The 14,223-nt window shown below is 43.2% G+C and overlaps 1 protein-coding gene across 1 annotated transcript in view; it reads right to left on the bottom strand.

Moving 5' to 3' along the window:
- Nucleotides 1-10,316: 10,316 nt before the first annotated feature.
- The window catches only part of CFAP69 (cilia and flagella associated protein 69), a 66,465-nt gene continuing 62,558 nt past the window's right edge, over nt 10,317-14,223 (bottom strand). The window contains exons 22-24 of the mRNA XM_075557354.1: nt 14,070-14,156; nt 10,984-11,088; nt 10,317-10,487 (exon numbers count right to left, since the gene is read on the bottom strand). Coding sequence (XP_075413469.1) covers nt 10,317-10,487; nt 10,984-11,088; nt 14,070-14,156 — 363 coding nt within the window. The remainder of the gene's footprint in view (nt 10,488-10,983; nt 11,089-14,069; nt 14,157-14,223) is intronic.

A 14,223-nucleotide genomic window follows, 5' to 3' on the forward strand; every position in this document is an offset into this window, starting at 1 on the left:
CCATTTTTTTGTTCCATCTTCATCCATCCAGCCTTTAACATGTGCACGCACAGTAATTCTTGGTGGGAAATTGATCTTTTTAGGCAAGGTCTTTCTTTTACAAATAAAGACAGGACACAGCTTAGTCCCATTAGCCAAACATGATAGAACAACTGTAAAGTGTTTCTATTCATTTCCTGTGTTTTTTGAGAAAAATGTTTTTTTCTCCTAAACTTGCCACAGTTGTGTTGCTTGGATGATCAAAAGTCATGGCAGTTTCATCCATATTCCCAATATCTGCCAGGTCATAATTATAAATCCTTTGTTTTATAATAAATGACTGGAATGACATAATTTTTTCTTCAAGGTCTTGTGGAAATTTCTGGGAAATCTTTGTTTTTTGTCTCAAACATAGTAGGCCAAACCTATTCATGAAGCGGGTACACCATCCTGCTGACGCAGCAAATTTTTCAATGCCTAGTGCTTTATATTTGTCATCCTTAGCCATTTGTAGAGCACGTATGTGTATTCCCATGTGTGCTACGCAGTAACCATTTTGACGACACTCCATAACCCACTTATGCAATTCACTCTTTAGAGGCCCATAAAAAGACGTTAAGTCATGATGAGCTTTTTTAGCTTTTGGAATCTGTTCCAAGTCAGCCTTTCATTTTCCGCCACTCCCTCACTTGCTTTTCATCAACACAAAATTCCCTACTTGCAATACTGTTATTGCTTTCGTCTGCTCTTGACACAACCTTCATTTTGAAACCAGCCTCATATGAATGGTGTTTTTGTTTTGGTTCAAGAGTATTCATTTCTAATAGGCTGAAAAAACAAGACTTTAAAAAAGAACTTTCATGGTAATGCTTCCTCACCCCCTACCCCCGACGTGTTAGCTGGGAGGAGGGGGGGAGTCCGTGCAGGTGGGTGATGCAGGATGTGACTTAACACAGAGACCAGAGGGGAGAGACGGAGCGCAGCCACAGACACATCCTTACCAGTTGAGCTGCTGGATTAAGTGAATCACTACTGGTGCTTCTGTGAATTGGAGCCGCCCACATCATAGGATGGCTCTGATTGGTTAGATGTGAGTAAACAAACATTCAAAGCCCTGCAGTGTCAGCGAAGCTTTGAATGAACAGCAGAGAAATGGCAATCATCCATGAGATAACGGCCGCTCTTCCCATTACGAAGGGGTGAGGGGAGGGAGGGACAGGGGACAGCAAGATGTTACACCTCGCTGGGGTACCACTGACCCATGTATAAGCTGAATCCCAGTTTTTCAGCACATTTTTTCCTGAAAATCTTGGTTTATACACGAGTAAATACGGTATATTTATCTTTTATAGATATTTTTTTCCTCCTACACCACTGGTATGTTTACCCATCATTCACCTCTCCATAATTCCAGATGCAAATTGCTTGAACAAACATGATCAGAAAAGCTGCCCCTCTTCACCGTCAATTTTAGAAAACTTACTATTTCCCTGAACCCATTATTGTTGGCTCCCTGATCACCTCTCCTTCCCCTCCTCCACTCCCATGCCCCGGTGGTCCCATCGGTCCAGTAGCTGTCTCTGTAAGCTTGTCTATCCTGCATGTTTTGTATAGATAAATGCCAAACAAAAAGATAACAAACATAGGGGGAACTGATTAAAAGGATCCACATGTGACCTTCTCCCTGGGAGATGGAAGGCAGAGAAGGTGGGGAAGGGAGACTCCGGATAGGGCAAGATATGACAAAATAACAATTTGTGGATTATCAAGGGCTCATGAGGAAGGGGGGAGTGGGGAGGGACAGGAAAAAAAAAAAGAGGACCTGATGCAGAGGCCTTAAGTGGAGCGCAAATGCTTTGAGAGTGATTAGGGCAAAGAATGTACGGATGTGCTTTATACAATTGATGTATGTATATGTGTGGATTGTGATAACAGTTGTATGAGCCCCTAATAAAATGTTAAAAAAAAGATAACAAACTCCCCCCCCCCCACCACACATAAATAAAATAATACACACAGATTGTCACAAGTCTAACAGGGCACATGACATGGAACAGATGAGTATCTCTGTGTTCTATATAGAGAAGGACATGTTATAAACCGTGTGTCCTGACCCCATTTCTTTCAGATTTACCTATCCCGGGTCCTGCTTGTCTAACAACACATGCTTTGAGTCTTCATCCATTGTGTCCAAACGGTGAGCATCTGTAAGACCGCATTGGTATCCCGTGGTCAGGATGGAATGGTCTAGTGCTCTGACCCCACCCCAGTATGCCTTTAGACTTTCAGTGCGGCCCCCTCGTGAGTAATGCCCAACCAGTTCAGATGGGATGCCAAGTGCTGTCCCCCCTCCCTAGCCAGAAGTTTCCCATCGTTACTTTGCTCCCATCACTGGTCTGTTGCCCTCTCCTCTTGACTTGCCCCTGTGTGCGGGTCAGACCAACTGCTCTCCCTGAGCTGTATCCTCAGGGCTGTTCTCTGCAGTGCGGTCACTTAGAGAGGACATCCTGTCTCGCGCTGAGGCCAGCCCCGCAGTCATCTCTGGGAAGGAGCCGCTCCGAAGGCACACATGGCCCTCAAGGACTGGCACACCGGCATGAGGTGTACTCTTGCTCTCCCTTTCCGGTGGAGATATTAATAATACCCTCCCCTGGGGTGGGTTAGTGCCCTGACCCCTATTACCATCACTATTCTTCCCCCACCCCTCTGTGGGCCTCAAAGGCCTATGAGAGGGAGGAAAAGATGCCTTTCAGAGGAGCTGCTGTTTGCATTCGGCGTGGATGCCATATGAATCATTGGGTTTGGTCTAGCTTTTGCCAAAATATGGTCCTCAGCCCGGAAATTGTGTTTCTGCGTGTTTTCCCTTATTCCCATTCTGCTGTTTGAACTTGCCTCAGTGGATTTATGTTGTACTTGACCTTTTGCCCTTGGCCAACTTCATCCAGCATAATTTTTTTCCGTGAGATGAGGTGTTTCATAAATTCATCACTACTTTTTAGGGATGCATAGTATTCCATTGAGTGTATGCACGAGAGGTTGTTTTTTTTTAAATCCATTCATCTATTGATGGAAATTTAGTCTGTTTCCAATTTTTTGCAATTGTAAACTGCACAGCAACAAACACTGGAGGTCTCCAGTCTGGTCCATGGTCTGTTTCTTTTTTGTTTGTTTGTGTGTTTTTTTTTGGTCTGTTTCTTATTTCTTCTGAGTATATGCCCAGTAGTGGGATTGCTGGGTCATATGGTATTAGGTATTGCCAAATTGATTTCCACAGTGGCTGTGCCAGACCACCAGCAGTGAATGAGAGTTTGAGTCTCACCCCACCCCCTCCAACATTTGTTGGTTTCTCTCTTTTGGAATTGGGCTTTCCTTGTGGGTGCTAAGTCGTTTTCATTTGATTTGGCTCCAGATGGGGAACGTTTTCTCATGTTTATTGGCCATTCGGATTTCCTCCTTTGTGATTCTTCTGTTCAAGTCTTTTGCCCACCTCCTCAGTGGGCTATTTTTCTTTTCTTGTTGTAAGCTTGCAGGATTCTGTAGACTTTAATAATAAGCCCTTTGTCTTTTATGTTATTATTAAATATCTTTTCCCAGTCTGTGGGATTTCTCAGTACTCTCCACGAATTCTCTTGATACATACACAATGGTTTAATCTTTAGTAGGTCCGGCCTGTCCATTTTATCTTCCTCTGGATGTGTGTCCTTCCTTATTTCTGGTAGCCCATGTATGCCCTGCACTAAGGATTTTACCTTTGTCCCCAATTTCTCATTGAAGATCCTGATAGTTTTGGGTTTTACCTCAAGGTCTGTGATCGACCTTGCCTTTGTTGTGCATCCAGGGAAGTGAGGGTCTTGTTTCATTCTGCAGACTGATATCCAGTTTTTCCTGCACCATTTGTTGAAAAGGGCATCTGCTTTCCATTTGATATTTTGAGGTCGTTGTCAAAGAGCAGTTGTCTATATGCTGCTGTTTTTATATCTGGATTCTCTATTGTTATCCATTGGTTCGAGTATACCTATCTGAAACGATTTTTTAATGTAGGTGTTATGCTTGTTATTTACATATAACCTTCCAAAATGGATAGGAGACTTTACAGAAACATCTATATTTGATATTATGAACTAGATGAGGAAATTGAAAGCAGGCAAATGAAGACAGAAAACTTAAGTTTTGCTACTAGGATCAAAGTTCATATATGCACAAGTTTATTCCAAGCAAAACAAGTTAAAATGCATCTCTGCGGTCAATGGGTGATTGCAGACAAGTTCTCTCAGTAATGCACGTGTCCTAGTCTCTCTAGGATGCCTTCCATGACCAAGGGCCCAGTCAACACCAGGCCTCCCGAGGGGATCTGCTGGGCCAGTTCATTTCAAGCTAGAGCGGTCATCTCAGAAAATTGTGGCAGCTGTCATTGGAGACGCCAAAGGGGAAGATCGTGACAAATTTCCTCAGCTCACAAAGGATGACCCTGGGGGCTTATAGGGAAGACATTTTCAGAAAATTGAAAACTGCTTTGGCGAGAAAAAGGCCAGGAAAATTGGGGCAGGAATGTTTTCCCATCATGGCCATGCACAGACTCTTTCTTAGAGGGTGGAAAGGGATGGCCCAGGAGGATTTCCTTGTGAAACCTTACTCCATCCACCCTCATCCCTGATCTTGACCCCACAGATTACATTTTGTTCCTAAAACTCAAAGAACATTTACCCTTGAAAGAACACAATTTGAGGCCACTGCGGAGTAGACAGGAGAGTGCAGAAGGGCTTGGGAAAAGGGTTTGGGAGGTGGAAACCACATCAGAAGTGGACAGGCATAGATGAAAAATACGTTGAGAAACAATAGCTTTACATCTTCATAATTTTGTTTATTAAGGCTTTTATGATTTTGTAGCATTTTTTTACTTCTCCTCATATACACTTATGGGTTTAGATTAATACTTTTAAATATTAGGACACCTGTATAATAACCAGTAGCAGATATTCTAAAGTTATAAGTCTAACAAATTACAAATACTTTATGTGGCCAATTAAGATTGGGTCTCTAAACTCAGAGAATAAACTGTGTTGGGGGATAGCACTAATATTTTCTTAGAAATATTGAAAGCTATCCAATTTTCAAGAAAAAAATTCCTAAAATTCATTATCTACGGATGAGCTAAATAAGTACATAGAGATTCAGTTTGTCCTTCACAATCTGTCAGGAAATGAAAGATTAAGCTCAAAAGCCCAGTGCCATAAAGCAAGATCACAGTGATTTTAACCTAAAAATTGTTCACCCAGTTGTTACCAACCATTCATGGTCATAAAAAAAATAATTGCATTCCTGAAATTTCTTGTTTTAATGAATACAGTGAAATAATTAGACTTCCAAGGTGTCAACTGCGAATGTTTTCCTAGTTTGCCTAACTGAGCTACATGCTAGATTGGATTATTAAAAATAAGTCCATTGAGATTGGAGAACAGTTGCCAAACTGCTGATTAGCAACACAATCCATAACCACTCCACCGCCGGGGCTTCCGGGAGTCAGAATGGAATTGGGGGAAGTAGGTGTATGACTCTTACTATACCTGGAAATCTGTATTTGGAAATGTTGACTACTTTAGGAGGTATTATCAAATGGTAGCATTTCAGAATGGGATGGCCCAATTCATAATTGGGAACCATCATGAAATCAGGAATATTTGATTTGAAAAAGCCTTATGGTGGACAGCATAGTTGTTTGCTTTGATATGAAATGTGACATGTTCCCCAGAACGTAGACCCATGACAGGAGGGATGCGAGTTACTCATACACTCCATCATTCCCTGTTTCCACCCAGTGTAAAGCCATCTGACAGCTACATTTAACAAAGCCATGAGCTCCCTCTTGTGGCAACAAACCCCTCTTGCTGAGAACATTGAAGCCACTTTTTTCCCCCTTAGTCCGAAGGGTTAATCACATTTCTTTTCCACCAGTGGTCATTTCAACTATGCATCTGGCTTGTTAATGCTCACAATAGCTTTGCGAGCTTGATAGTAACTATAATTACATTAGTGAGTTCATTTGGCTCAATATAGGTTCTCATGGATAATTATACTGATTTACAGAGGGGAAAAATGATGACATTGTGTTCTAACATCGAAACTATACACCTATATACTCACGTATAAGCCGACCCAAATATCAGCTGAGGCCCCTAATTTTACCACAAAAGTGGTATAAAAATGTGCTGAAAAACTCAGCTTATACACGAGTCTATACGGTACTTCACCTGAAATCATCTTCAAGTGTCTTTGTTAAAAAATCTTTTTATTGGGGGCTCATACAACTCTATCACAAACCATACATACAACAATTGTGTAAAGCATATTTGTACATTTGTTGCCCTCATCATTCTTAAAACATATGCTCTCCACTTAAGCCCCTGGTATCAGCTCCTCATTTTTCCACTCCCTCCTTGCTTCCCCTCCCTCATGAACCCTTGATAATTTATAAATTATTATTTGGTCACATCTTACACTGTCCTACATCTCCCTTCACCCACTTTTCTGTTGTCCATCCCCCAGGGAGGAGATTATATGTAGATCCCTGTAATTGGTTCCCTCTTTCTATCCCACCCTTCCGGTATTGCCACTCTTATCATTGATCCTGAAGTGATCATCTGTCCTGGATTCCCTGTGTTTCCAGTTGCTATCTGTACCAGTGTACATCCTCTGGTCCAGTGGATTTGTAAGGTAGAATTGGGATCATCATAGTGGGGTAGGGTCAGGGATAGGAAGCATTTAGGAACTAGAGGAAGGTTGTATGTTTCATCGTTACTACACTGCACCCTGACTGGCTGATCTCCACCCTGTGACCCTTCCATAAGGGGATGTCCAATTGCCTACAGTTGGGCTTTGGGTCCCCACTCCGCACTTCCCCTCATTCACAATGATAGGATTTTTTCTTGTTCTTTGATGCGTGATACATGATCCTTCGATACCTCATGATCACATGGGCTGGTGTGCTTCTCCATGTGGGTTTGTTGCTTCTGAGCTCGATGGCCGCTTGTTCACTTTCAAGCCTGTAAGATCCTATTGAAGCCACTTTTATTCATGTTCACCAAACTCCATCTTTTTTTTTTTTTACTTTTACTTTTTTCATTCCATTTAGTAACAAAAATTGCGGCCGAAAAGCTTGACATTTTGTCTGCAGTGGCTCGTGGCTGAAAGACAGTGTCCTTCTGTCGGGCAGGCTGGGCGCGGAAGTGGCACTCCCCGCGGTGGTGAGGGTGAGTCTGGGTGGTGAGAGCAGAGGCAGACCACTGGGATGGGTGACCTTGTCACAGGGAGGGCCTGGCTCTCTTGCTCACTGAGGGCTGGCCACAACGGGTTATACAAATGGCTATAATGGTCCCCGTCTACCAGGTAGAAGTGTCTGGAGTAAGCAATGCTTGATTAAAAATCAATCAAACAAACAAACAAACAAACAAATATTGCCATCCGGTCCATTCTGACTCATCGAGACCCTCTGGGACAGAGCTGAGCTGCCCCTGGGTTCTGAGGCGTTCCATCTGTGCAGGAGCAGCCTCGTCCCTCTCTGGTGGAGCAGCTTCTCTCAGGAACCGCCGCCCGTGGGCTGGCAGCTCAGTCTGAAACCCACCACACACCACCAGGGCTCCTAAGCAGTCTGACTGCTTCATCAACCTATGTTTCTGTCTTTGTTAAAAAGCTTCACAATCACTTGCTCTGTTTCACCTTTTCCCTCTTTAAAAAAAAAAATCGTTTTACTGGGGGCTCATATAAATCATCACAATCCATACATCCATTCATTGTGTCAAGCTCATTTGTACATTTGTTGCCATCATTCTCAAAATATTTGCTTTCTACTTGAGTCGTTGGTTTCAGCTCCTGATTCCCCCCTCCCTCCCTGCTCTCCCCTCCCTCATGAACCCTTGATAATTTATAAATTATTATTACTTTGTCATGTCTTACACTATTTGGCGTCTCCCTTCACCCACTTTTCTGCTGTCCATCCCCAGGGAGGAAGTTATATGTAGATCCCTGTAATCGTTTCCCCGTTTCTACCCCATCACTTTTTCCCTTCTATGTGGCAGGGGAAGGGCCCACAGATTATCTGAATTGAGGTGGCCTTGATCAATCTGGTGATATTGTAACATATTAACAAATAATATTCAAACAAGATCCATTTTATGTCCGTGCCTTGGGTGTGTTCATGAAATAGCATTTAAGGTTCGCAATTTGAAAAAGCATATCATGTCTTCATAGAAGTAAGTACATTTGAATTGCCTTAATGTGTTGTCTGCATCCTATGTTGCCGGCTGAACCTTTCATTTAGGCCCAGGATGTGACTGCAGTTGTAGACTCAAAGGAGAGACGGCCAGGAGCGGATGCTGCTACTGCATTTATTCAATAACATGGACTGAGCTGTTGGGATCCTTGAGTTGGGGTTCCTGAGTTGGGGTCCCTGGCTGGTGCAAACAGTTATCAAGCCTGGCTACAAACAGACCATGGAAACCTCACAGCTTGTTTCTAGCATTAAGGCATCTCCTTGTCCTTGTCTGAGACCCACGGTTCACCCTTGGGCAGCACAGGATTGCACAGAGGCCCCCCACAGATGGAATTCAAACAAAACCATTGTGTGAGCTGTCCATGTGTCCAATGAACTGATTCTAGCAGTGAAAATGAAGCTTTCATGCTCTCACATGTTGTTCATCGATTTGTTCACCATACAATACCACAAACTTTAAATAGCAACGTAAAACCCATAGGCAGGGCCTCGAGTCAGTGCTTCCAGAAGCAGAGGGCAGTCGTGCCACCGTGAGAAAAGGCTGCATTGCTGGCTAAGTAGCCAAGCTGCAGGTCTGCAGCCGTGGCCGCCCACCGTTGCAAAATAAGCGCATCCAGAGCGGGGAGTAAGGACGTTGTAAAAGCAGAAGGGAACATTTGTCAAGCCATTGTTACAGTTACACAAGCAGGCGTGGAAACCGTGCTATCTTTGAATGTACCTTTTTCTCTAGCGTTGAAAACACAAGTTTTTAATATGGGTGCAGTATACACCTATGAAGTAATGGTTCATCCATTTTATTTGATCAACAGTTATCAGTAAGGATACCGGTCAACAATGGGCTATCGGCAGTTATGTTTTGGGGATTCAAAAGTTACATGTGGATTTCCAACTGAAAGGGCTGGCGTGGGAGTGCATCCCACCCACATACTGTAAGGGGCCCGTGGCACACCCAGAAAATCTCTCTCCAGACATCACCTGCATTTCACTTTTTATTGTTTAGCTCATGACAAACATTTACTTTTTTATAGCCTCATGCCATTTTGACTTTGGCCAATATGTTTGTTGCAGACTAATTTCATTTTACCACCTAGGTTTCATACATATTTCTGACAACAGTAACGTGGGTCTCCCTCCACCCTCTCCAAACGATACACACTTTGGATGGGTTGGCTTCCTCCTGGCTCCAAGCGCAGGGGTTGGCAGTTCTGACCAAAGTCCAAGTGACTGATATTGGCCCTGGAGCAGTCTCTTGGCCCAGTCAGGATCCTTAAGATGCAGAGGCCGATGCGGAGTCTGTTGCGAGACAGATGTACACTCTCCTCACCTGGACGGGAGCCTGAGAGAATGAGAGACAGGATTGCTGGGGAAGGAGAAGGTACCACTCCTGTGGACTCAGTGCCTCGACGCAACGGTGCTTGTCATCGGAATCACTCCCAGATGCGACGTGTAGAGTTGCTGCTAGGTGCTCTCATGGTGACCCACGTGGTTCTCTGCACAGCAGCAGTAAGTGCCCCATCAGGAGCCTTCCTCACAACTGTTATGCCAGAGCCCCCTGCAGCAGCCACCGTATCAGCCCATCACACTGAGGGTCTTCCTCTGCCTCACTGACCCTCTTCTCCAAGCTTGATGTCCTTCCCAGAGCCTGGTCTCTCTGGATAACGTGTCAACGTACGTGGGACGGTGTCTCTCCATCCTTGCTTCTAAAGCACGTTCCAACTGGATTTCCTCCAAGACAAATTCGTGTGTTCTGCTGGCAGTCCATGGTATGTGCGTGTTTGCCTTAAATCAGCTTGAGATAGGGTTGGGTTTTTTTTTTTCCCCTCACTTGTAACCAAGAGAGTCCTAGCTGAGAAAATACTATGATTTCAATGAAGAGAATCAGTAATCTTTCCAGAGAACTTGATGACAACTCTCCCGAGACTCTATAACATTTTCAATAAAAATAAATAATATGTGCTTCCTTTTTTATACATAATAATTTACTAAAATATTTGCTTTACATGTTCACACAAAGATATAGTTAACTAGAGAACTATCAGCAGGATTTGCTTTACAGCGTCTCCAGGGCATTTTATTTCGGATTACTCTTCTTCGGCTCCTCTGCAGTTCTGGCTGCTTTCACCCTCTGCAGGGCTCCTCCCCGGATAGGCAGCTTCTTCAGAGCCATGTCCGTGTCAGCCAGAGGGCCTCCGGTGATCCGGGCAGGCGTGCTCTCCACTGTTACCACCGGGCCAGAGGCCACCTGAAGGACAAAGGGTAAATACAAGTCCAACTTCAAACCTTTTTTTCAGTACGGAAGAGGCGTCTTCTTCCCTACACACACCCTGCACACCCTCCGGCTTATGGATCAGGGTGCAGTGAGTGTAAGGCAACGATTGGGAGCAAGAGTGCGTTTGATCCTAATTAGAACTGGTTGTCGGCTGTGCAGCCTGGGGCCCACCATGCCCAGAGGAAGACACTAGGCACGCTGGGATATGTGCGGACCTGGTTTTGCCAGGCTACTAATGGCGTGGCCGACGGATGTCAGAACATCCCTAGTTCTCGCTGCTCTGACTTGGGTAACCTAGAGTGTGGCTCTCGGGGCGGGGAGTATCCACTGTGCTAATGGGCCTGAAGTACGTGAAATGTGAATGATGAAAAGAAAAAAATATGGGATTGTAGTCTTATCGAACTAACATTATTTGGAGACTAGAATAAATGTCGATTAAGAAGAGTTGTGGTGGAAAAAAACAACTTACCGTTGTGTTAAGGCCTTTGATATCTGTGCGATGGAAGATTGCGTTTTGTGGTCGTTCATTGTATCGAGAGGATTCTATAGCCTTCTCCTGAAGCCTCTTTGCTTTCTGAAGGGTTTTCAATTTGGAAGAAAGTAAAGTTAGTTTCTAGTAAAGCATGAACTATGAGATGCACTCACAACGAATATACAAAATACTTGTATCTGGCTTGTGGCGGCTGTTGAAAAGGAAGCTTCAGAATTTCTACCTCCTCATTTTGGAGGTTAGGGTGTTCTAGTGTTTGGGCATTTCGGGATACCCCACTCCCTGAAAATACTGTGCGTTTTCCAGTGGTATCAGTCATGTACAACCCAAGAGTAATGCAGGTACTAAAGAAGTTAGGGTCAATTTTTAGCACCTTATACAAAGCTACAAAATTTACAACAGGGGATGTCTATTGCCAACGTATTTGACATAAATGCTAATCAAGCACACCTCACTATATCATATATTGAAACAGTATATAGTTTGTTACAGTTCTAGTCAAGCTCAATAATAACACTAAAACGAGCTGAAATGTGAGATAAATGATCTGAAAAAGCAGGGCTTGATTATCATTAAGCATTCCTCAAATTTGTGGGAGGTCCTGAGATGGAGATATATATCCACACACACACACACGCACACACGCACCCGTATAACACAAACACATGTAGTGGACATTTTATTGTGCTTTGGATGAAAGCTTAAAAAGCACATTAATTTTCCATTCAGCAAATCATAGGCATTTTGTTATATACATTGTTTGCAATCTCCTCATTGTAACAGCATGCTCCCCACTTCATCCCTGGGGTCCCTGCTTGTATTTGTCCTCTCTCTTGCCCCTTCATGCCTGTTAGGACGTTACCCGTTGCTTTCAAGCTGATTCGGACTCACAGAGACACTACAGGGCCACGAGGAGCTACTACATAGGGTTTCTGAGACTGGAAGTCTCAGAAAGAGGAGATGGCGTATCTTTCTCCTGGTTTAGGAAGCTAGAAGGTTCTGGCTTTAGAGGAAGGCTCTCTCTTTCTCTCTCTCACTCTGAGGAAGGCCCTTTTTTCTTCAGTTTCTGCTTTCTGGCTCCTTGTAACTCTCCGTGCGTTTTAGTGTCATCTTAACTCATCTCTGCTCACTGGCTTCCTTGTTTCGTCTCTCATATCTCAAGAGACTAACCCCAAGCAAAACCCGACACAGTGTTTCACAGAGTGGGCGACACCACTTCTGGGAACACTGCAAGGGTCGTGAGGGGGAGGGGCACTGCAAAAGCAGATACCTATACTTTATCCTGGACTATGGACGACAGTACAAAATTTTAAAAATTGTCATGGGGTGCTCAGTAATTTTTTTCTGAAAAAGTAGTAGTAGGCCAAATACATTTGGCCTCTAACATAAAAAGACAACCCATTCCCAAGTGAATAACCACAGGCGTTGGTGACGGTAGCAATCACTAGATGGCTCCCCTATGAAACTCCTCTGTTAACCTTTGTAATTAGTAATCTGTGCGAAGACACCCAGGGACTGTACAATATCCCAGTGGTTTGTGGTTGTTAGTTGCCACCAGTTCAGTCTGGGCTCATTGGGCTCTGAGGCTGGTTTCCAGGTAAAGTTGGGAAGACCTTTCAATGAAAAAGTGGACACATTCAGAGTACGTTGGGCGATTTTGTTAATTTTGGCTTTGCTATCTTAATATGGTTCCACTATTTACTTGGACGAAGTTAACATTTAGCAATTCCAATCCAGAGGAAGAATGGTCATGTTAAGTAAAAAATGTATTCAGTGTGTTCATGGAAAAGGTGAAAAAGTAATGAGAGTTTGGACATCCGTGGTACTTTTCACCTATTTCAAGTGAACAGTTAGGGTTCGGTCTTTCAGGATCTGTGTTTAGTTTACAAGCGAAGGTGATCATCACATTTTTTGGCTGTGATGTATTTGTGACACTTATAATGTGAGGTTATGAAGAAGAAAAATGCTTGGGACATAGATAATAGCTAGCTAATAAAGTGTGGGAAACAGAAATATTTCTCCCAAGACGTGTCCCCCAAATATATGTTAGACTTAGGACACTGCTAACAGCTAATGGTAAATGATTGCCAAGTTACCTCCCTGAAGGCAGTCAGTTGCCAGACTACTGTCTGGTCCCACCACCTGTCCCTGCTGTTAAGGGCAATGGGCTACTTCTCCCTAAAGGCTTGTGGCCATCAGCTTGGTCCCTGTAGGGTGGGTTTACATACTATTGATAATGGTTTATATAGTGAGCCAGAGAACAGGTCAAACCTGCTCAGTAACATCCAAAGTTAGACTGCCATCATGAATCTAGGGTCCGCCCATCTTGTCACATGTATACCCTTATTCCCTCCTCTTCTAATAGCGTATGAACCCCTAGATCACCCCCCTCCCATTACTGTATTACCTATAGCACAACCCTTTTCTGTGACGTATGTCTTCACCTATAATTAGGGTGCTTGCACGTCTCCAGAAACTATAAAACCCTTGGTCAGCAATAAATCTCTTCCTCTCCACTTGGACCCTCTGCTACCATGAAATGTGTCTGACTCCATTTTTTTCAATCTCTTCTATCTCTCATGACTTGACTATAATCTTTATTTATTCACTGTACGATTGTGCCTACTGGACCCGTGATGATGTGCTGTGTCATCTACCCTTACAATAAAGGACTTTCCCCCTGTCCTTCTCACAAAATAAATAAATAAATCTGTGAGCAAGGATGTTTAAAATGGAAAACAGAAGCACATTCCTCCTGTTGGTTCTTGGCTAGCTATGAGCTCCTTCTTTTACGCAGCCAAGGAATATCACTTTTACAACATGTTCAATGCTAAACCAAATGAAACTCAAAGTAGCATTTTTGATAATTGAAAATGTGTAGTTTTAGGTATAATTTAAGTTGCATATAAGGATCCAATAACAGAATTAGTATTCCATAAAAGGTCAGTTACTAGAGAACATGAATGAACAATAATTCCTAAAATCTATCTGCCTTTAAAGAGAGTTGGTTACTTTTTGATGGATTGTAATATTCTTAAAATAAAAAAACCAACAAACAAATTTACCTTTAATGTTTTAGCATTTGATGTTCTGGCCAAGAAATTTTCCCAAGATTTATTAGCCAACTCTCTTTGCTTGTGTGTGGCTTGTATCTGAAATGAGAAAGATAAATAGAGTTCCAATATATATCAAAGGACACCAAAAAAACTGGAAAGCCCT

Source organism: Tenrec ecaudatus, chromosome 9 (assembly GCF_050624435.1).
Source record: "Tenrec ecaudatus isolate mTenEca1 chromosome 9, mTenEca1.hap1, whole genome shotgun sequence".
Taxonomy (NCBI): domain Eukaryota; kingdom Metazoa; phylum Chordata; class Mammalia; order Afrosoricida; family Tenrecidae; genus Tenrec; species Tenrec ecaudatus.